The sequence below is a fragment of the Pristiophorus japonicus genome, chromosome 6 (assembly GCF_044704955.1).
Source record: "Pristiophorus japonicus isolate sPriJap1 chromosome 6, sPriJap1.hap1, whole genome shotgun sequence".
NCBI classification, from domain to species: domain Eukaryota; kingdom Metazoa; phylum Chordata; class Chondrichthyes; family Pristiophoridae; genus Pristiophorus; species Pristiophorus japonicus.
The window spans coordinates 216,361,858-216,385,248 of NC_091982.1; the positions used below are offsets into that span (position 1 = coordinate 216,361,858).

At 42.4% G+C, this 23,391-nt stretch overlaps 1 protein-coding gene across 1 annotated transcript in view; it reads left to right on the forward strand.

The window, feature by feature from the left end:
* Nucleotides 1-6,745, forward strand: part of farsb (phenylalanyl-tRNA synthetase subunit beta) — a 72,533-nt gene extending 65,788 nt beyond the window's left edge. The window contains exon 17 of the mRNA XM_070883598.1: nt 6,478-6,745. Coding sequence (XP_070739699.1) covers nt 6,478-6,629 — 152 coding nt within the window. The 3' untranslated portion in view covers nt 6,630-6,745. The remainder of the gene's footprint in view (nt 1-6,477) is intronic.
* The last annotated feature ends 16,646 nt before the right edge of the window (nt 6,746-23,391 follow it).

The following is a 23,391-nucleotide window of genomic DNA, read 5'->3' on the forward strand; positions in this document are numbered from 1 at the left end:
ACACTCGACCAGCTCTGTTGGGCGGGCTACATCGTCCGCATGCCCGACACAAGACTCCCAAAGCAAGCGCTCTACTTGGCAAGTGAGCCCTAGGTGGGCAGAGGAAATGTTTCAAGGACACCCTCAAAACCTCCTTGATAAAGTGCAACATCCCCACTGGCACCTGGGAATCCCTGGCCAAAGACCGCACTCAGTGGAAGAAGAGCATCCAGGAGGGCGCTGAGCACCTCGAGTCTCGTCGCCAAGAGCATGCAGAAACCAAACGCAGACAGTGGAAGGAGCGTGCGGAAAACCATACTACCTACCCACCTTTCCTTCAACCACTGTCTGTCCCACCTATGACAGAGACTGTAATTCCCGTATTGGACTGTACAGTCACCTGAGAACTCACTTTTAGAGTGGAAGCAAGTCTTCCTTGGTTTCGAGGGACTGCCAATGATGATGATGATGAGTGATACTTAAACTAAAATGGGATCTGGGTTTAGAATACTTGTACTTTGAATATTCTCTATAGAAAAAATTGCTCTAATAATTGGAAGGTGACATTACTAAAAAATCATGGAAATTATATCAAAACTTATGGTATATAATAGCTGAGTTCTGAACTTGTAAAAATAAATATGTATTCAATTGAAAAGCTAAGTGAGAGCAGAGCAGAGTAGTGTAGCTTATTGAGAGTGCTATTGAAATACAACACTGAGTTTTTCCATAGAAATATAATTGATGGAATAAAGAAATGTCAGTTCAGGTGTTATCGTGTGTATTTACTGTAAGTATAAATAGAAACCAGCTGTAAAGTGTAGACATTTCATGGTGCATTTACCATGAATTTAGAACATGGACTTTTCTCCTTTTATTGCTGCATAGTACAGTCAGTCTCCAGTCTCTCAAAACAAAAATGAGGCAGTTCCTTAGAAACCTAGAAATTCAGGGGATAGGTTGTCACTTTAGCAGATCAGGAGAGAAGAAGAGCTGGCCGAATGGCCTGTTTCTGTGCTGTAAATTCTATGTAATTCTATGATATCGAAAAATGAGGGGGCGGGGGAGCTAAGTTGATTAGTGCCAAAATAGTTTAATAGTTCATAACCACAGACCTACAGTTAACGCCACCATCTGTCCAAACTCAGTAAGGCAAAAGTAGAGGAAGTAGCTGCAGGCATACACAGGTTTTCAGCTGATGGACTATGCGCCTGGATTTGTCATTGGCGCCTTTGTTAGTTGTGTTCTTTGATGTTGTAGAGTGTAGAGATAGTGCTTAACCTAAAAGGATTAGACATACCACCCGAGAGGTTTACACCTGTGCAGTTCAGACACTAAAGCAGCTTCGGTTGCCTTGCTGTACAAGGCTTTTAATAAATACTTAGGGTAGAATGAAGAGTTGAAATGACTATTAATTTTAAGCAGCTTATACAAAGTGTATTTTGTTCCTTTCAGGTTTTTTATGTTAAATAAAATACCCTTTTATAGAACTTTGTGTGGTTTTCTAGCACGATGTAAGTGTTCCATTTTATTACTTATGTGCTTATGGCTGGAGCTATTTAGTGTAAAATTTCATTTTGCTGCATCCAAAACAGGAAAACAAAGAGTAAATGGAGCAATGTGACTTGATGCCATTTTATCAAATTCTAAATGTCCTGAAAAGTATCTGGCAACTGAAATGACCCAGTCTGTATTTTTTTTATTTAGTATGTTGCAATGGGTATTACACAATTTCATATATGTGGTGTAGCCTGAAACCTGTCTATTGTTGGCTGTCAAAGAAATGCTGTTTCCTGCCATTTACAAAAAAAAGCTATACAGGTAAAAGCTGCTTGAACTCAGTGATGGTGTAGAGTAATGCTATAATTCCTGACTATTTGGTGGTTTGGATTTCACCAATGACTTGTGTGAGATCCTGCTATTGCTGAGTGATAATATGTATCCATTGCTTGCCAAGTGCACAGAGAAGATGTGCATTGGATTCACCATGTAGTAAGCAATCCTGCTGCAGGGTGAGTCACAGAGGGGAAAACCTGCAGTAAGTTCTGGGCAGTTTATCTGCCTTCGATTAGAGAGAGCTAAAGAAATCAATTTCAATGGAAATGAAAATCAGGTGGGTTCTATAGCGGGCGGGCGATCAGTTCTGCCAGTTTATCACCCAAGTGCTGGTGAAAACTGCCCACTGTGAGTTTTAAGTGAAAATGGGAAAGGGGAGAACCTGGGGGGTAAAGAAAAGTTCTGTATGTTGCTTTGAAAAGAAAATCCAGTCTATAGACCGACAGCTCGTCCAGCCCCAAACCAAATAGTTGCAAGTCCAGGTGTGATGGGGTGTCTTTTTTTTTTAATTTGTTCACGGGATGTGGGCGTCACTGGCAAGACCAGCATTTATTGCTCATCCCTAATCGCCCTTGAGAAGATGGTGGTAAGCCATCATTTCAGAGGGTAGTTAAGAGTCAACCACATTGCTGTGGTTCTGGAGTCACGTATCGGCCAGAAGGACGGCAGATTTCCTTCTCTAAAGGACATTAGTGAACCAGATGGGTTTTTACAACAATCTGATAGTTGATTCTGTTTCACAGTTGATACGCTTTATTCTTAGCCTGGCTATTAAGTGGGATTTTCTCCCTGGAGGAGGGTAGAACTGAACCAGCTGGGCTTGCTGAAAATGTCTCATTGATTGCAGAGGAATTTTATTAGCGGTTAAAGAGATGGCTGCTGCTGAAACTCTCATATCCTCTTGGTCAAAGACTGCTAGATGGTGGAGCTAGTTTGAGGAATTAAAAAACATATAAGCCATCTCAAACCATTTCAAACAAAAAGATTCATCTTACTATCTTCATTATAACTAGTGTTGTTTCATAGGTTACAAAGTTGGTAATGTTCATTCTCTGCTTGATCTCCAGCTTTAGGAAAAACATCCTTTTTTAAGTGAATGAATTTACTAAAGTCTGCATAAGAAGCTAATCTAATACAAAATGATTTATTATTAGAATCAATGATTCACTGGGTAATTAGCATTATACTGTAGACTACTAACACTGGACTACTTTATGCCAGAACACAATGAGGAAACAACCAAGAAAACTGATGCACATCAGATCAGTTGGGAAGTTTTAGAAATACTACAAGATCTTAAATCAACCCTCACTCCATGAGTTATTTTTATTCTCTTTGGAGAGGAGAGGGGAAAAATGTTTCATCTTATTATAGATCTATTAAAACATACTAAAATATAACAACAACTTGTATTTATATAGCACCTTTAACATAGTAAAACATCCCAAGGTGCTTTCCGGAAGTATTATAAACAGTAAATTTGACACCGAACCATACAAGGAGAAATTAGGGCAGATGACCAAAAGCTTGGTCAAAGAGGTAAGTTTTAAAGAGTGTCTTAAAGGAGAAGAGAGACGGAGAGGTTTATGCAGGAAATTCCAGCGCATAGGGCCTAGGCAATAGAAGGCATGGCCACCAATGGTTGAGCGATTATAATCAAGGATGCTCAGTTCTAATAATCACCTCCAAACACCTCCTCATGTGGATTGCTATTTTTTTTCCTCCACCTTTCCTTTTCCCTAGAGGAAACCATGCACAAGAAACAAAAAATGGCAGCTTAAATCACACTCTGTCAACATTTCCATATGACTAAACTTTGTGTAAATATTGAAATACAACATTGGCTCAAAAATTGCTGTCAAAATAATGGCGAGGCTAATAGTGTTTGCCATTATTTATGTGTAAATGCTGCACTTTTAAACACGGAAATCCAAAAGTTGCTGTCAGATGCGCTGCCGTTAGCTTCGCGAAAATGGCATCTCGCTGACTGGCTCCCCATTCAAATGGCGTGAAGTTCCTGTACTTGCACTGTCGCTACAAAGTAAACTCACCACACAAAGTTAAGTCAAGTCATTTCAAGCCCAAGTACTCTTTTAATGACGTGATAAGTGCTAATTATTGCTAGTCAGCCTCTGGCACTGAAGGTTAACTATTCTCTCTCTCTCAATCCAATCTTTCTTTCCTTCTCTTTATTTCTCTTTCTGTACCTGATTTAACATTGAATTCACCATTCTAACTTCCACTGCCTTGATCAGACCTTGTGCTGTTCATTTCACAATCCTTCAATCTGACAGAGACAGAAAGAAAAAGTTTAAAAAGTGTTACATTATAAAAAAATCTCCAACAATAAATTAAAATAATTTTTTAAAATTATAATTTTCAAAAAAGAAATCACCAACAATTAAAACTTGAAGGAAAAAGACTCCACATTTCTAATCTTTATTGCCAGAGAGGCTGACTAGCAGTAATTAACACTTATCAAGTCATTAAAAGAGTACTTAGGCTTGAAATGACTTGACTTAACTGTTTGTGCTGAGTTTACTTTGGTTAGGGAGATATAGTTTTGTTCACTTGTTCACTTAGATGTGCTGTAGAAGGCACCACGCCGTTTCCAACTCGCACTTCCAGCAACTTGCAGGGCAAAATATAGTCGACATCAAATAGGCATGGGCAAGTCTAACTAACAGACCTGCCACAGCTATTTTTGGGCCATTGTTTTAGATTCTAGTCCCCGTTGAATTTTTCAAAACCATATTTGTGAGAAAATGTATGCGTATTAAAATGGTATAGTGATACCGCTGGGAAAACTAGAGCTTCACAATTATCTGTGAAATCTGAAAATTCAAATAAGAATTTATTTTCTTAACAATTCTATGTAGATTGATGGAAATCATTTCAATTTCAACAAAATGTGTTGCACAGTCATTACATTATTTATAATGGGGAGGGGGAATTCCAGTCGGAGGCTTCCTTCGGACAAACACCTCTGAAAAAATTTTGCGAAAGTACCTGGTGGTCACGGTCGGAGGCCTTTATTCAATGCGCAGTGTACAGGGAGATGACTTCCCCGTTCATACGAAAACGCTGAAGTCACATGGGCCTGGACCACCAATCACTCTGCAGTATTCTCATTGATAATAATGAGAACTCCGTTTTTACAAGTTCCCATTACTATTAATGAGAATAATCCCTTAAAACAAGAAACACAACATGATAAATAAAAATAACACATCATATATTTAAAATTACTTGAAATTAAAGTTAATGTTTTAGAAAAAAAACTATTTTTGAATTTTTTTTTAAATGTGTTTTAATAGGTTTAAAATAAACTTATCTTAATGGACAGGGTTTTTAACATAAAAAAGTTTGAAGGACATTCGTTGGGCATGAGTTGGGCAAAAGCCCAATCTCTCTCGCGCGAATGTCTTTCTCCCGGGGATGCGGAAGATCTGTCAAGAGGTATCTTGACAGATTGGAAAAGCCGGTTTTCGGCGCATGTGCATCGCACCCCGAAATCTGCCTTTTGCAAGGCCTCGCTGGGTCCATGCACACTTCGTATAGACCCAGCAATTCCAACACTTTTGGCACAATGAATTTTGAAGAGGAAGCATTTTGAAATCTTTCTGTAATGTAGGAAAGGAATTCAGAGAGGCCAATTCAAAATTATTTTTAAAGCAAACTATCCAATTCATATTTATCAGATAATTGTTCTATTAATTAGCATTAATTTCTTAAATTCTGTGTGCATTATTGCACTACGCAGTGGGTACGTGTTATTTTAGAAAATGACTCTAATGTATTTTTAATTCTGCAAACTTTAGGGCATTCTAATTTATTGAACAATAAAGAGTTAGTAAGTCATCATAAAATAATATTTTTGTTATACATTTGATAGCTGCACTGTTCACTATGGATTCAAATCCAAGATATTTCTGTATTGCACATGTACTTCAATTTTATCCATATACAGTGTTTTTTTCAGCTGTCAAAATGTGAAAACTTTGTGCCATATAATATCTGAAAAATGTATTCTCTACATAGCTCCTCTTCTCTTAGGCATAAGTAAAGCAGGACTGCAGAAATGTGCAGAAACAGAACACTGAGAGTACTCTGAATGTAAGGGAGGGTTTCAGTGGACAAAGATTGAGATGTGACCAGTTCAAATGTTGATCAAAGAGTTAACTACTTCATGATCACCTACAGGAAGGGTGTATGCTGATATAGAAGAGGGGCAAAGTAGAAGAAAATAACACTAATAAAAATAGCTATCAAAAAGATACGATTGTATTAAAAAAAAATTCATGAGGTGACCTCTTGTACACTTTTAATTACTTGTAAATGCAAACACTGCTTAGTCCTTTGGTCACGAAAACTTTGATGGCATTTTGTGCCTTTGATGGTTAATTATCTTGAAAATGTGATAAAGACTAGTTAGTCATTTGGATTCTGAAACAAAAAGGGATTCGGCCACCATCATCAAAGTGTAGCTCACTTCTGACCTGCGGAAGACAATTATAAATTTTCATTTAGAGCTGTTGAAGATTTAATTAAAGGCATTATCAGTTACCAGCTGCAGGGCAGTGCGAGGGAAGTGAATTACATCTGCTGGTTATTGAAGGTGGAGAAGTACTGATGGTTTTGTTCTGTTTCTTCCTTTTATAGATTCCACTTTCTTCCCAGGTCGATGTGCAGAGATCTTTGCTAAAGGTCAGAGCATTGGCAAGCTGGGAGTTCTTCACCCTGATGTTATCACCAAATTTGAACTGACCATGCCCTGCTCTGCTCTCGAAATTGACATTGAGCCTTTTCTTTGAAGGAAGAGACTGCTTCTTCGTTCTTATCACACTTTTGTGTCCTTCAGTCATTCTGTGCAAAGAGCAGCTACCGAAACTATTCGACTGTAAAGATAAATATTTAATAAGGCAAAGGATCCTATGTCTGCTTTGTGGTTAAATATGTTCTCATTACTGTAATTTTATCTGTTTGCTTGAAACATTCTTCAACATAAATTAGTCGAAGCTATAAATGTACAATACTGCAATTCAGTGCAACATATCATGACATAAGTGCAACATTAGTAGTAAAAAATTAAAATTACAATGTTGATACATGGAGCTCTAACTTACCTGCTGTAATAGAAACCATTCTACTTCAGGAAATCCCCCTCCGTTTTCTAATATATACACTGATATATGCAGCAAACATGATGTAGAATAAATGCATATGTAACTGATAAAATAGGTTTAATAAGTGGCATAAAGCCAACTTGAGGGTTCCCCTATTGGATGTTACAGCGGCAGGTACAAAATGTGGCAACTGCCAATAGCTACCATTATACATGTTATGCTCTAAATAGGTGGAGTGTCTAAATCGTGTACTGTTTAAATAATGTTTGCATGTCTGCAATGAATCAACCATTCTGTTTTGTCTACCCATAAGGATATAATAGGATTTACTCAGTTGGTGCAGTTGCCACATTTTTTTCAAATGTACAAACTGCACTACATATGAAAACCACTGATTTTTTTTAAAGTTACATTCAGCAGAATATTGCGTAATGGCATGGACACTAGAATGTTGTCTACCTGACTACAGTGCTTAAACTTATATTCTATATGATTGTCAGTAGCACTCTTGACTCTTCAAAATGAGCTTTAATTAGTCTTGATTAGGCTGTCTGTAGAAAGGAATTAGAAACTAAGGGTTATCTCTGCCAGAAAAGTGCACCTACCAGTTGTCAAGCAAAAATCAGGATTTGCAGTATTACCTCAATGCTGGATTATTTTATGGACTGGGACTGTTTAGTGTGGATGTGGTGAACAACATTCAGATGGAGATTGACCTGTTGTACAATTCTAGGATTTTCAGTTTTTATTTTACAAAATTGATATTGAAGATATATATACATAATTTAAAAACTATTGACTTATGACTTTAAGAGGGTACTATTACTCGCTAGAAGCTTTTTTAAAAAAAAGCTGATTAGTAGCTTAAGTCTAGGATTCACTTATTTGCATATTATTCTCAATTCTCTCTTCTCAGCTCCCTCTTAACTATCATCCTTTGCAGTTTCCTCATTGCATTTTAAGTTACTTAATGTTCTGTCGATTGGCTGGCAGGATGCAGCCGTTTGTTTTCCTGCAGTTGTTTGGCCCACCACGGTGGCCTGGTTTAGAACTAATGAAACCCATCTCATGCCCTATGGGCATTTTTAAACTTTTGAAGTCGAAATAGTTCATTTTTTGTTGCCAGGAAATCCTGGCAGTCACTAACCATTTCACTTGCTTTGGAATTTGTTTTGTGTGGGTAGTAAATATGAAGCATAAAAACAATTTTTCCAGAATTGTTACACGCAAACAAACAAAGTTTGAACTTGTTGATTCATGTGAGTAGTGAAACTCTAATCTATGCCCATAGATTTACAAAGTGCGTCTTAACCATTCTCCAACGTTCGTACATTTTGAAGAAACTGAGATTTTTCCTTAATCTCCATGTAGAAACTTGTACATAAAATTGCTTTTTAAAATTAACTTAATCTACTGCTGGCATCCCAGATGATTCAGCAAATGAATCCACTGAATCGCTCAGGTATACACACTAGTAAGGTCCCAGTTTCAATCCGAGGTCTACATTGGGTTAGCTCAACTCAGTTGGGCCAGTGATAGGGATACTACAATTGGTTTCAGTATTCCTTGGTTAAAGAAGGAAAATTGGCCAGATTTCTTTCTCCTGATCTTCATCCAGAACCCCCACTAGAAGTGCACATGTTTGGAATTTGAAAAGCATTTCCGTGAGTGCAGATTTTTCTTGCTATGATTTTCTTTGAGTTGTGCAGTACAGGCTGATATACATAGTACTTTGAAACAGTTAAAGATCATTATTTCACTAATAGTTGATATTTGATCAACGAAGAGGCTGCAGTAGATGAGTGTGTAAAATATAATTTGCACACTTTAGTGAGACATATGCTTCTTGTTACCAATCATGGTATTTTTTAGGGGATAGTTATACTGAAAGCATAACCATCCCTTAAAAAATAATTCATCTGCCTCCTATAGGTGTCATTACATGCAGAGTATAATCATTGCCAAAGAAAAGTGGTTTGCTTGACTTAAGATATCGCAGTTTTTATTCTTCATGTGAAGATACTTCCTACCCTCCCACCTAATCTATTATCAAATCAGCCAAGTATCGCACCTTGGTTTAAAAATGTAACCATTTTAATGTTACTTTAAAACACGGGTCGAAATTCGGTTGCTAATGCCTGCTGATGACGCCCAAGGTTAGGTGTTAACTGGGAGGCGGTTGGGAATGCCGCTGGGTGCTGTTCACACCTGACGCGAAATTCAGTGGTCATTTTTTAAGGGCGTTAAAACGTTATGTCCCGCCAGCTAATGCCATGGAAATCATAACGTCAGTAAATGTGCAACGCCTCCTTGGCGCCCATCATGATATTTTGTTTGAATGTCGGCCTTCCCGGCAGGCGTTCTCACAACCTGGAAAAAGTGGTGAGTAAACAGCGGAACTCGGGCGGAATCGCCCAGAGAGCAAAGTAAGTTTTTTTTCTTTCTTTATTTCTTCAATTTTTAATTAGTTGTAACAGTGGGGAAATTTGTGTGTGTGTCAAAGAAGTTTGAGATATTTTTCTTTCTTCCTGTTTTCCAGCTAGCATGGCAGCAGCCTCCCGGTGCGAAATTCAGTCGGCCTCCTGAGCTTCCGCCTGAGGATGAGTGCAATGCCATTTTTAGCACTGCTCTCTCATCTTTGGGGGTAAAAACTGAATTTGGCAGTTGGAGTCTGCACCTAACTCCTGGCGGTAAAATCAGCACTCAGGCGGTGACACCGCCTCAAAAATGGCGGTACCGAATTTCGACCCCACAGTTTCCAAAGAAGTGGAGAGGTGTTATACTGATTCAAGAGGGTCTTCAAATTTCAGTTGATTATACCTTGTCATATGGTAACAGGATTGTTACATTCTGGTTTCTTTCTGCTAGTACGACTCATAGATGACAATTTTTAATTATTTGTAATTCTTGTCTTACTAAGCTTCCCCTTCTCATGGTGGGCGTGTGGCAACATTCTTGTGTTGCATCTTCAAAGATTTATTATTTATTTTACTCCTGATCTCGGCTTGAGGGATTGGCTTGACTGGGCTTCTGGTGCTTCAGTGTTGCTAACCATAACAGGTTTCATAAGAACATAAGAAATAGGAGCAGGAGTAAGCCATTTGGTCCCTCGAGCCTGCTCTGCCATTTAATAAGATCATGGACTCAGCTCCACTTCCCTGCCCGCTCCCCATAACCCTTTATTCCTTTATCACTCAAAAATCAGTTTATTTCCACCTTAAATATATTCAATGACCCAGCCTCCACAGCTGTCTGGGGTTCAGAGAATTTCACAGATTTGCGACCCTCAAATTCCTCCTCATCTCGGTTTTAAATGGATGGCTCCTTATTCTGAGACTATGTCCCCTAGTTTTAGTTTCCCCTATGAGTGGAAATCCTTTCTGCATCGACCTTTTTGAGCCCCCTCATTATCATATATGTTTCGATAAGATCACCTCTCGTTCTTCTGAACTCCAATGAGCATGGGCCCAACCAACTCATCCTATCTTCATAAGTCAAACCCTCATCACCGGAATCAATCTAGTGAACCTTCTCTGAACAGCCTCCAATGCAAGTATATCCAAACCGGGCCCTGGAACATCGTGGGTGAAGGTGCGGCAAATGAGGGTACGGGGCCCAGAAGAGCCAAAGGCCCAGGGGCAGCATGGGCCAGCCCACACTGCGATATGTGTGCGTACCAGGTCCGTGTAGCAGAGCAGGTGTCCAGTCCTGGTTAACGCTTGCCACTGGATAAAGGCTAGCTCTGTCAAGCCCGTGTGGTGGCTGATGTGCAACAGTCACCACACGTTAAAAAAATCCACGCACAGGCATCTTCCACCCCCTCAATTGGAGTTCAGGACTAGAACATCGGGTCCTTCATTGAAACATTTGTGAACTCTTGTGGAAGCAAGTCATTCTCGTTCGAGGGATCACCTATGATGGTGATTGATCCAAATACACCACATCCACTGGTTCAGCCTTATCCACTCTACTCATTACATCTTTAAAGAACTCCAGCAAATTTGTCAAACATGATTTCCCTTTCATAAAACTATGTTGACTCTGCTTGATTGAATCATGCTTTTACAAATGTCCTGCTACTGCTTCCTTAATAATGGACTCCAACATTTTCCCAATGACAGATGTTAGGCTAACTGGTCTATTGTTTCCTGCTTTCTGTCTGCCTCCTTTTTTAAATAGGAGCGTTACATTTGCGGTTTTCCAATCTGCTTGGACCTCCCCAGAATCCAGGGAATTTTGGTAGATTACAACCAATGCATCCACTATCTCTGCAGCCACTTCTTTTAAGACCCTAGGATGCAAGCCATCAGGTCCAGGGGACTTGTCAGCCTTTAGTCCCATTATTTTACTGAGTACTACTTCTTTAGTGATAGTTCTTCCCTCCCTATAGCCCCTTGATTATCGCTATTGGGATGTTTTTAGTGTCTTCTACCGTGAAGACCAATACAAAATATTTGTTCAAAGTTTACCATTTCCCTGTTCCACATTATTAACTCCCGAGTCTCATCCTCTAAGGGACCAGCATTTACTTTAGCCACTCTTTTCCTTTTTTATGTACCTGGAGAAACTCTTGCTATCTGTTTTTATATTTTGTGCTAGTTTGCTTTTGTAGTCTATCTTCCCTCGGTTTATTATTTTTTTAGTCCTTTGCTGGCTTTTAAAAGTTTCCCAATCCTCTGGCCACTTTGTATGCACTTGTTTTCAATTTGATACCATCCCTTAATTTCTTAATTAGCCATGGATGGTTATTCCTTCTCTTCCAGTCTTTTCTTCTCACTGAAATATATTTTTGTTGAGAGATTTATGAAATATCTCCTTAAATGTCTGCCACTGCTCATCAACCCGTCCCATATTTTAATCTATTTTCCCAGTCCACTTTAGCCAACTCTGCCTTCATACCTTTGTAGTCTCCTTTGTTTAAGCTTAGGACATTGGTTTGAGATCCAACTTTCTTACCCTCCAACTGAACTTGGAATTGAACTATGTTATGGTCACTCATTCCAAGAGGATCCTTTACTAGAAGATCGTTTATTAATCCTGTCTCATTACACAGTACCAGATCTAAGATAGCCTGCTCCCTGGTTGGTTCCGCAACGTACTGTTCAAGGAAACTATCCCAGATACACTCTATGAACTCTTCCTTAGGGCTACCCTTGGCAATTTGCTTTGTCCAATCAATCAATCAATCCAATTAAAATTCTGACGGGTTTAGACAGGTTAGATGCAGGAAGAATGTTCCCAATGTTGGGGAAGTCCAGAACCAGGGGACACAGTCTTAGGTTAAGGAGTAGGCCATTTAGGACTGAGATGAGGAGAAACTTCTTCACTCAGAGAGTTGTTAACCTGTGAAATTCCCTACCACAGAAAGTTGTTGAGGCCAATTCACTAAATATATTCAAAAAGGAGTTAGATGTAGACCTTAATACTATGGGGATCAAGGGTTATGGTGAGAAAGCAGGAATGGGGTACTGAAGTTGCATGTTCAGCCATGAACTCATTGAATGGCGGTGCAGGCTCGAAGGGCCGAATGACCTACTCCTGCAAGTATTTTCTATGTTTCTATGAAGATTAAAGTCACCCATGATTATTGCCATTTCTTTTTTACAAGCCTCCATTATTTCTTGATTTATACTCTGTCCAACAGTGTAGCTACTGTTAGGGGTCCTATAGACTACACCCCTTCAGTGAGCCTGTTCCACCATTCAGTGAGATCATGGCTGATCTGTATTCTAACTCCATCCAGCTGCCCTGTCTCCATATCCCTTGATACCCTTGGCTAGCAAAAATCTATCTATCTCAAATTTTAAATTATTAACTAAGCTAGCATCTACTGCTTTTTGTGGGAGAGAGTTCTATCACCCTTTGCATGAAGAGGTGTTTCCTAACTTCTCACCTGAATTGCCTGACTCTGAATTTAAGGTTATGTCCCGTTGTCCTAGTCTCCCCACCAGCGGAAACAATTTCTCCCTATCAATTCCTTTCAAAATCCTAAAAACCTCTATGAAACTACCCCTTAATCTTTTACATTCCAGTTTATGTAATCTCTGCTCGTAATTTAATTCTTGGAGCACTGGTAACATTCTGGTTTATCTGTGCTGCATTCCTTCCAAGGCCAATATATCCTTTCTAAGGTGTGGTGCTCAGAACTGTACCCAGTACTCCAGATGTAGTCTAACCAGGGAATTGTATAGCTGTAGCAAAGCTTCTTCTGCTTTATGTTCGAGCACTCTAGATATAAAGGCTAACATTCCAATAGCCTGTTTGATTACATAAGAATTAGGAGCAGGAGTAGCCCATATGGCCACTTGAGCTTTCTCCATCATTCAATAAGATCATGGCTGGCCTTGGGCTTGAACTCCACCTTCCCACCTGATCTCCTTAGCCCTTAATTCCTCTAGAGTCCAAAAATCTATCTAAGCTGTGAATATACTCAACTATTCAGCATCCACAGTACTTTGGGGGTAGAGAATTCCAACGATCCACAGCCCTCTCAGTGAAGACATTTTTCCTCACCTCAGTCTTAAATGGCTGACCCCTTACACTGAGACTATGCCCCTAGATTTAGGGGTAAAAATTCACCTCCATCTGAAACGGGGCGCACCTACCACATTTTTGCCGGTCATTACCACTGCAATGGAGTGAAATTCAGCATTTTTGCTGAAAAAAAGGAGCTGAGTGGTATTGATGACAGGAAGCAGCGGTTTGCAGCAGTGTGGGTGCGGAGTGGCTGATTGGGCCGCAAAATTCAGCTGGTGCCGATTTGCTGCTAACTGCTCCCTGGCTTTATTAAAGGACAGGGTTTGCAGCTGAGCCCTGAGCGGGCAATCAGTTTGAATCGAGAGCATAGCGAATCCAGGAGGAGCAAGGAGGACCAGCAGATTTTTGGGCGCAGAACTGGAGACGTTCATCGAGGCTGTGGAGGGAAGGAGGCGCGTTCTCTACCCTGACACAAGCAGACCGACTCGCGCTGTGTTCCTTAATGCGTGGAGCGAGAGCGCTGTGGAGGTCTTGGGGACCTCCATTCATGACCGCACCGCGACCCAATGCTGCAAAAGGCTCAACGATATAATTCACCTGATGAAAGTGAGTACATGTTCCCCCAACTTAATTTCCATCTGCGAGCCTCTCCTTCACCTCTTTTTTTCTAACCTTCCCTATATAGTAATTGAAGCAACATTTTATTGTTCAGGCCTGTGTATATATGTGTGTTACTGCACTGGAGGTTCCCTTTCATATCAGAGTTGCAGCTGCATGTAATGGACACACACTTGTGCACGCATTGCTGAGACTTGATTACACTGCTACTGAGCAAGCCTTATTTGCTTTGCAGGCGAATGTTTCTCACAACCGTTTTGAACAACAGAATGGTGGCGGCGAGTCAGAGATACAACAGCTCACTCACCAGGAAGAAAGGATTCGGAGGCTAATGGGCCCACATGTTGCCTTCCCTGTGACCGCCAGTCATGTCGATCCTACTGGGGGCAGCATCGGTAAATGAAGGCCTTTAATGCCATCTCTCCCTAAAAGTGCCAGCGCCTACTGTGCGTTTGCTTATGATAGTGTACAAGTTTCAGGCTGCATGGTGCTATGCTGTACCTCACCCTCACGGGAGTCCTTGTACCCAAGTGTGAGCCAAAGCCAGGCCGACAGCATTGAGGGCACTGGCACCAAAGCCAGTGAGAGACTGCTGATGCGAGTGGGAGTCAAAGCCATGAAGACAGCCTTGGGGCTACTGGCAGCCATAGCAATGACGACATGCTAGAGGCCACTCCATATATTGGCACCATGTCTGATGAGGTTGAGGAAGAGGGGGACACTGCTGGCAGCACCGCGTCATTGCTTCCTACATTTGTACGCACCAGCTCAGATACTGGGAGTACTGAATCTGGAATGCTAAGACTTAACAGAGGGGTCTGTACTGGGTGGGTGATGCACCGGGGCCTAGGGTGCTGCAGCATGGTGAAGGGCCATGGTAACCTCTGGTGCCATCTCTCTGGCGGGCGAGGTCGCACACGAGTTCTGCTGCAGAGGATTCAGACGAGCCCATAGATGTTGGGGTTTATGAAAGAAGGGTGGAGGTCATGCCTTCCTAGATGTTGGGGGCCCGAGAGCCAGTCGCAAGTGGTCAGCAGCGTAGAGGAGACTGCCTCCCGTATTGTCGACAGCTCTCTGCACACCATGGAGCCCATCATTGCCAGTGTGCAGACGATGGTGGACTCCCAGATTGACTGGGCGGATCCAGCTGTGATGCCGCCTCTCGTTGGCGATGTGGCAGCTACCATTACAGCACAAGTGCAAGGGAACCAGCATCTGAGTGCTGCATTGGCGAGGATGGCCACTCTCCTGGAAGCTCAGAATGCCCTTAGCACTCTTGGCAACAACCACGGAGCGTCTTACTGCTGTCGTCTCTAGTGGCATCAAGACGGTGTCTGCTCTCATGCAGTCTCAGCTGGATGCCATGCAAGATCTAACTGTTGCCATCGCGGATGGGTTCACCACTGTCCATGCGGGACCTTCCGGTATTGCACCACACCACTGACCTATGCTCCCTCAGATTGGTGGCAATGGTGATGTGTTGGCCCCCGGGGAGTGGCACAGGCTCCTTGGACCAGGATGGTGACGTGCTCTCTCAGGATCACAGCAGTCCTGACCCCAGATCTGTCACTCCGCTATTGCCAATAAGCATGGACTCACCCGAGCCAAGGCCGACTGAACGCACCGAGGAAGGTGCTGCCCAGACTGCAACCGGCTCTTCCAGGGCCAGAGCTGGTCGACGGCGTCTTTGAAGGATATCTGCAGTTTCTACATCTGAAACGCAGCAGCCTTCCCAGACCCATGATGCAGCCACAGGGGAGACACTGCGGTGTAGTTCCAGAATAGGCTTTCGTAAGAAGGGTTATAAGGAGATGCACAAGGTGAGAAATGATTGTGTTTGTTTTTTGCACCTTTATTTCTTGTGTAATAAATCTTTATTTTGTGTTCCTATGTCAGTGCAGGTCTCATTTCACTGTGGGAAAGATGTGTGAAAGGGCTCATTGGGATGGCCATGGAAATGCAAAAATGAAGGGTGAAGTGGGCAGGAACTCATCGGAAATGAGCAGCAATGAGACGGTTTTGCACTTCTCTTGCAGGGTTTGAATGGTGACACCGCCTGCTGCGTGGCCGGCGACCCGCATCCTGGTCCTCCTCTGGCGCCTCCTGGTACTTCTCCTCAGGTGGTACTGGTGGCTTGTCCTCCCTCCATTGGTTGTGCCCTCATGATTGCCAGGTTGTGAAGCATGCAGCAGACCACCACAAATAGGGAGGCCCGCTCAGGCGAGTACTATAACACTCCACCAGAGTGATCCAGGCAACGGAACCTCTGCTTAAGGATCCCGATGCACTGCTCAATTAAGCACCTGGTGGCTGAATGAAAATCATTTTAGGCTTGTTATGCAGCAGTCCTGGGGTTGTGAAGGGGAGTCAGCAGCCAAGTGCACAGTGGGTAGCCCTTGTCTCCAATGAGCCAACCACAATCTTGGTTTAGGCCAGCAAACATGTCGGGCACACCGGTCTGGCAGAGGATGAAAGCATCATGGCTGCTGCCATGATTTTGCAGTTGTGGTCGCACACCAGCTGCATGTTGTGGGAGTGGACTCCCTTGCGGTTTCTGAATATCTCAGGATTGTTTTGTGGCACCCTCAATGCGACGTGGGTGCAGTCTATGATGCCCGGATCCCTAGGGAAGCCCACAATTCACACAAATCTGGTCTGCCGCTCCAACTGCTTCTCCTTGCTCATCGGGAAGGAAATGTAGTTGCTCCTTCTTTTAACCAGTTTCGTGCAGAGTGTTCTCCTTCAGCAGGAATTCAGAGCGCTAACGAACGTCTTGACCATTTTAAACATCCTTCTTTTATAGAGAGCATCTGTCACTTGAAGGATGGAGCGATGTGTGGCAAACTGAGAAATATTCGATATGTCTGCTGTAGCAGCTTGGAAAGAACCAGTGGCATAGAAATTGAGTGCTATGGTCACTTTGGTTGCGATGGTCAGAGGCTGGAGGTCTGGTTGCAGGAGATGAAGGAGCGAGAACTGACCCGGGAGATTCAAACAGCATGAGATCGGAGGAGGAGATAGAGGAGCTAACTGGGAGCAATGCAAACAGACCTGTGAGGGGAGGGAAGTAAAAAGAAATCAACGCGTGACATCACAGGAAAGCATCCATTACAGAGTAGTGGTTTCAAGGTGACCAAGTCGGAGGAGCCAGCTGGGGCAGGGGCAGAAGGTAAACAAAGTAATAAAAATACATCGAAGTGTGACATCACAGCCAAGTGGGTAAGTGATTGGCTGGTGGATTGGTGAGTATTTAATCTTTTTCTTTTCTGATCAGAAACCTTTGGCGTTGTTATCAATTAGGTTAATTTAAGGGTTAAGTCATGGCAGGAGAGCCCAGACCCATGTCATGCTCCTGTGCTATGTGAGAAATCAGGGATGCTTCCAGTGTCCCTGACTACTCTGTGTGCAGGAAGTGTGTCCAGCTGCAGCTCCTGACAGACCGCATTGCAGCACTGGAGCTGCGGATGGATTCACTGTGGAGCATCTGCGATGCTGAGGATGTCGTGAATAGCACATTTAGTGAGTTGGTCACACCGCAGGTAAAGATTACACAGTCAGATAGGGAATGGGTGACCATCAGGAAGAGCAGTGGAAGGAAGGTAGTACAGGAGTCCCCTGCGGTCATCTGCCTTCAAAACAGATACACCACCTTGGCTACTGTTGGGGGAGATGACCCATCAGGGGAAGGCAGCAGCAGCCACGTTCATGGCACTATGGGTGGCTCTGCTGCACAGAAGGGCAAGAAAACGAGTGGGAGAGCTTTAGTGATAGGGGATTCTATTGTAAGGAGAATAGATAGGCGCTTCTGCGGCTGCAAACGAGACTCAGGATGGTACGTTGCCTCCCTGGTGTAAGGGTCAAGGATTTCTTGGAGCGGTTGCAGCGCATTCTGGAGGGGGAGGGTGAACAGCCAGCTGTCGTGGTACATATAGGTACCAACGATATAGGTAAAACAACCAGGTGAGGTCCTACAAGCTGAATTTAGGGAGCTAGGAGTTAAATTAAAAAGTAGGACCTCAAAGCTGGTAATCTCAGGATTGCTACCATTGCCATGTGCTAGTCAAAGTAGGAATTGCAGGATAGCTCAGATGAATATGTGGCTTGAGGAATGCTGCAAGGGGGAGGGATTCAAATTCCTGGGACATTGGAACCAGTTCTGGGGGAGGTGGGACCAGTACAAACCGGATGGTCTGCACCTAGGCAGGACCGGAACCAATGTCCTAGGTGGAGTGTTTGCTTGTGCTGTTGGGGAGGGTTTAAACTAAAAAGGCAGGGGGATGGGAATCAATGCAGGTAGACAGAGGGAAGTAAAATGGGGGCAGAAGCAAAAGGTAGGAAGGAGAAAAGTAAGAGTAGAGGGCAGAGAAATCAAGGGCAAAAATCAAAAAGGGCTACATTACAACATAATTCTAAAAGGACAAAGAGTGTTTAAAAAAAACAAGCCTGAAGGCTGTGAGTCACAATGCGAGGAGCATTCGTAATAAGGCGGATGAATTGACTGCGCAGATAGCTGTTAACGGATATGATGTAATTGGGATTAGGAGACATGGCTCCAAGGTAACCAAGACTGGGAACTCAACATCCTGGGGTATTCAATATTCAGGGAGGACAGACAGCAAGGAAAAGGAGGTGGGGTAGCGTTACTGGTTAAAGAGGAGATTAACGCAATCGTAAGGAAGGACATTAGCATGGATGATGTGGAATCTATATGGGTAGAGCTGAGAAACACCAAAGGGCAGAAAACATTAGTGGGAGTTGTGTACAGACCACCAAACCATAGTAGGGAGGCTGGGGATGGCATCAAATAGGAAATTAGGGACGCATGCAATTACGGTACAGCAGTTATCATGGGTAACTTTAATCTGCATAATGATTGGGCTAACCAAACTGGTAGCAAGGGGTCACAGTCTAAGGATAAGGGGTAAGCCATTTAGGACCGAGATGCGGAGGAACTTCTTCACCCAGAGAGTGGTGAACCTGTGGAATTCTCTACCACAGAAAGTTGTTGAGGCCAATTCACTAAATATATTCAAAAAGGAGTTAGATGAGGTCCTTACTGCTAGGGGGATCAAGGGGTATGGCGAGAAAGCAGGAATGGGGTACTGAAGTTGAATGTTCAGCCATGAACTCATTGAATGGCGGTGCAGGCTAGAAGGGCCGAATGGCCTACTCCTGCACCTATTTTCTATGTTTCTATGAAGGAGAATTTCCTGGAGTGTATAAGGGATGATTTTCTAGACCAATATGTCGAGGAACCAACTAGAGAACAGGCCATCCTAGACTGGGTCTTATGTAACGAGAGAGGATTAATTAGCAATCTGGTCGTGCGGGGCCCCTTGGGGAAAAGTGACCATAATATGGTAGAATTCTTCATTAAGATGGAGAGTGACACAGTTAATTCAGAGACTAGGGTCCTGAACTTAAAGAAAGGAAACTTCAACGGTATGAGACGTGAATTAGCTAGGATAGACTGGAGAATGATACTTAAAGGGTTGCTGGTGGATAGGCAATGGCAGACATTTAAATATCACATGGATGAACTACAACAATTGTACATCCCTGTGTGGCGTAAGAATAAAAAAGGGAAGGTGGCTCAACCGTGGCTAACAAGGGAAATTAGGGAAAGTGTTAAATCCAAGGAAGCGGCTGATAAATTGGCCAGAAAAAGCAGCAAACTTGAGGACTGGGAGAAATTTAGAATTCAACAGAGGAGGACTAAGGGTTTAATTAGGAGGGGGAAAATAGAGTATGTGAGCAAGCTTGCAGGGAACATAAAAACTGACTTCAAAAGCTTCTATAGATATGTGAAGAGAAAAAGATTAGTGAAGACTAATGTAGGTCCCTTGCAGTCAGAATCAGGGGAATTCATAATGGGGAACAAGGAAATGGCAGACCAATTGAACAAATACTTTGGTTCTGTCTCCACTAAGGAAGACACGATTAACCTCCCGAAAATACTAGGGGACCAAGGGTCGAGGGAGAAGGGGGAACTGAGAGAAATCCTTATTAGTGAGGAAATGGTGTTAGGGAAATTGAAGGGACTGAAGGTCGATAAATCCCCAGGGCTGATAGTCTGCATCTCAGAGTACTTAAGGAAGTGCCCTAGAAATAGTGGATGCATTGGTAGTCATTTTCCAACATTCTATAGACTCTGGTTCAGTTCCTATGGATTGGAGGGTAGCTAATGAAACCCCACTTTTTAAAAAAGGAGGGAAAGAGAAAACAGGGAATTATAGACCGTTAGCCTGACATCGGTAGTGGGGAAAATGTTGGAATCAATTATTAAAGATGTAATAGCAGCGCATTTGGAAAGCAGTGACAGGATCAGTCCAAGTTAGCATGGCTTTATGAAAGGGAAATCATGCTTGACAAATCTTCTAGAGTTTTTTGAGGATGTAACTAATAGAGTGGATAAGGGAGAATCAGTGGATGTGGTGTATTTGGACTTTCAAAAGGCTTTTGTTAAGGTCCCACACAAGAGATTAGTGTGCAAAATTAAGGCACATGGTATTGGGGGTAATGTATTGACGTGGATAGAGAACTGGTTGGCAGACAGGAAGCAAAAAGTGAGAATAAACGGGTCCTTTTCAGAATGGCAGGCAGTGACTAGTGGTGTGCCGCAGGGTTCAGTGCTGGGACCCCAGCTATTTACAATATACATTAATGATTAGGCGAGGGAATCGAATGTAATATCTCCAAGTTTTCAGATGACACTAAGCTGGGCGGCAATGCAAGCTGTGAGGAGGATGCTAAGAGGCTGCAGGGGGGACTTGGAAGGTTAGGTAAATGGGCAAATGCATGGCAGATGCAGTATAATGTGGATAAGTGTGAGTTTATCCACTTTGGTTGCAAAAACAGGAAGGCAGATTGTTATCTGAATGGTGACAGATTAGTAAAAGGGGAGGTGCAACGAGACCTGGGTGTCATGGTACATCAATCATTGAAAGTAGGCATGCAGGTACAGCAGGCAGTAAAGAAGGCAAATGGCATGCTGGCCTTCATAGCGAGGAGATTTGAGTATAGGAGCAGCGAGGTCTTACTGCAGTTGTACAGGGTCTTGGTGAGACCACACCTTGAGTATTGTGTGCAATTTTGGTCTCTTAATCTGAGGAAGGACATTCTTGCTATTGAGGAAGTGCAGCGAAGGTTCACCAGACTGATTCCCGGGATGGCAGGCCTGACATATGAAGAAAGACTGGATTAACTAGGCTTATATTCACTGGAATTTAGAAGAATGAGAAGGGATCTCATAGAAACATATAAAATTCTGACGGGATTGGACAGGTTAGATGCAGGAAGAATGTTCCCGATGTTGGGGTAGTCCAGAACCAGGGGTCACAGTCTAAGGATAAGGCGTAAGCCATTTAGGACCGAGATGAGGAGAAACTTCTTCACTCAGAGAATTGTGAACCTGTGGAATTCTTTGCAACAGAAAGTTGTTGAGGCCAGTTCGTTAGATATATTCAAAAGGGAGTTAGATGTGGCCCTTATGGCTAAAGGGATCAAGGGGTATGGAGCAGGAATGGGGTACGGAAGTTGCATGATCAGCCATGATCATATTGAATGGTGGTGCAGGCTCGAAGGGCCGAATGGCCTACTCCTGCACCTACTTTCTTTGTTTCTGACGATGTCCCTCCGGAATCGAATTTATAGATTTGTTTTAGGTAGCTTTTTCCATTGACCTGAATTTGCAAACAGCGGCGAAGCGATGGTACTCACCGTTGATCTTGAAGAAAGCCGCTCACAAAGATCTAGCGATCTCTGTGGCATCGATTTCAGTGCTCCTGACCTTGTTTGAATCTGGTACCAAATCAAGTGAATCTCCAGTGTCCAGCAACAGTGATGTCGTTGAGCAGCCAATTGCATTGAAAAATTCTCACAGACAGCAAACCAGGAAGTAAAATGCACACATTCCAATTTACTTTTTATAAATTTTAACGAGTGTAAAAAAGATTGGGACATACACATAGGATTAAGGCAGAAGCTGAAATATCATAAACAAACTTTAAAAAAATCATATTTAAAAACCATGTAATTCTTAATCATATTAATGGAAAACTGTGACTTTCGACAAAAATAAAATTAGTTATTCAGGGCCAGAACGGATGTTCAGCAGTTAATACGGCATTAAAAACCCAGTTACACCTCTTTCAACAAGGCTTAACTTTTCGGGGATGGGTTCGGGGGTGCTGGGGGGGGGGGGGGGCGGCGGCACAGAGAGGGAGGGTGTTAACAGCGATATTCCAGCATAATAGGGGCAGTTTTTGTCCTTCTGTCTGATTTGAATTGATTGCCCGGTCTGGGGAGTTACACGACACAACCTGTGGCGGAGCAGGGAATGACCGACTTGAACATCAGGATTTCCGTGTTTATCTATGCATGTGCTAAATCCAGAAGTTACAGTCAATTTCAGAGGGGTAAAGATGGCGATCACTGACAGTTTCGCTGTCATTACCACCACAAATTCCTGACCATTCATAATTTAATTGCTCCAACTTTGCTTCGTTATTACTGATTACTCATAAATGAAGGATGTTTTCATTGTCTCTCCACCCTCACCTCCAACTGTGCCCATTTTTTTCTTATGACTCTGAAGCATTGTGGGATTTTTTTTGAATGTTAAAGGTGCTATAGAAATGCAAGTAGTTATGACTATTGTGAATGATCAGTACAATACACATTCGGAATGTATTCAAAACTTAAAATGAATAATTTGTGGAATGAATAGAATAATGTGTCACTCATAATTTGATACCATTACATTTTTTGGAAAGATTGTCATAACATGTGAAAGAACTGCATTAGTGGTGCCACTGGTGCAATATCATATATGTACCTCAAGCTAATAACGTGCATCTTTATGTTCTAGTGGAAAGACTAACCTATTCACCAAATCTGAATCAACCAATTGGCAAAAAGATCTATTTGAACAGATAGAGATATTTTAGGATATAGTTAATTACTTATCAAATACAACTGGCATTGGCTTTCAATTACAAATTGACATAAAAAGTTGGTCTTAAAGTTCTTTTTTTCCCAATGCAAAGGTATCCCTGGTCCAATGTCCCCAAGAAAGTGGTTCATTTTCATTAAGATACTCTGCTCAATTGTAATACAATTAAACAGGATAGCTGTTGTCAAGCTGTGTACCGAGTAGTATACTGAAGCAGCAGTATGTAACCTTGAGGAGTGATGGGATGTGGGTTCATTCCTGCAGTTCATCAACTCAAACATATCACAGTTGGGAAGCTGAAAGTGGAGACCATGTGAAGGAAAACAAGAGCAGGCATTGCAGGCCTCTCTTGCACACGTAATGGTTGGTTCATCGCATTGTCATCTTGGCCCTGGAAATAGA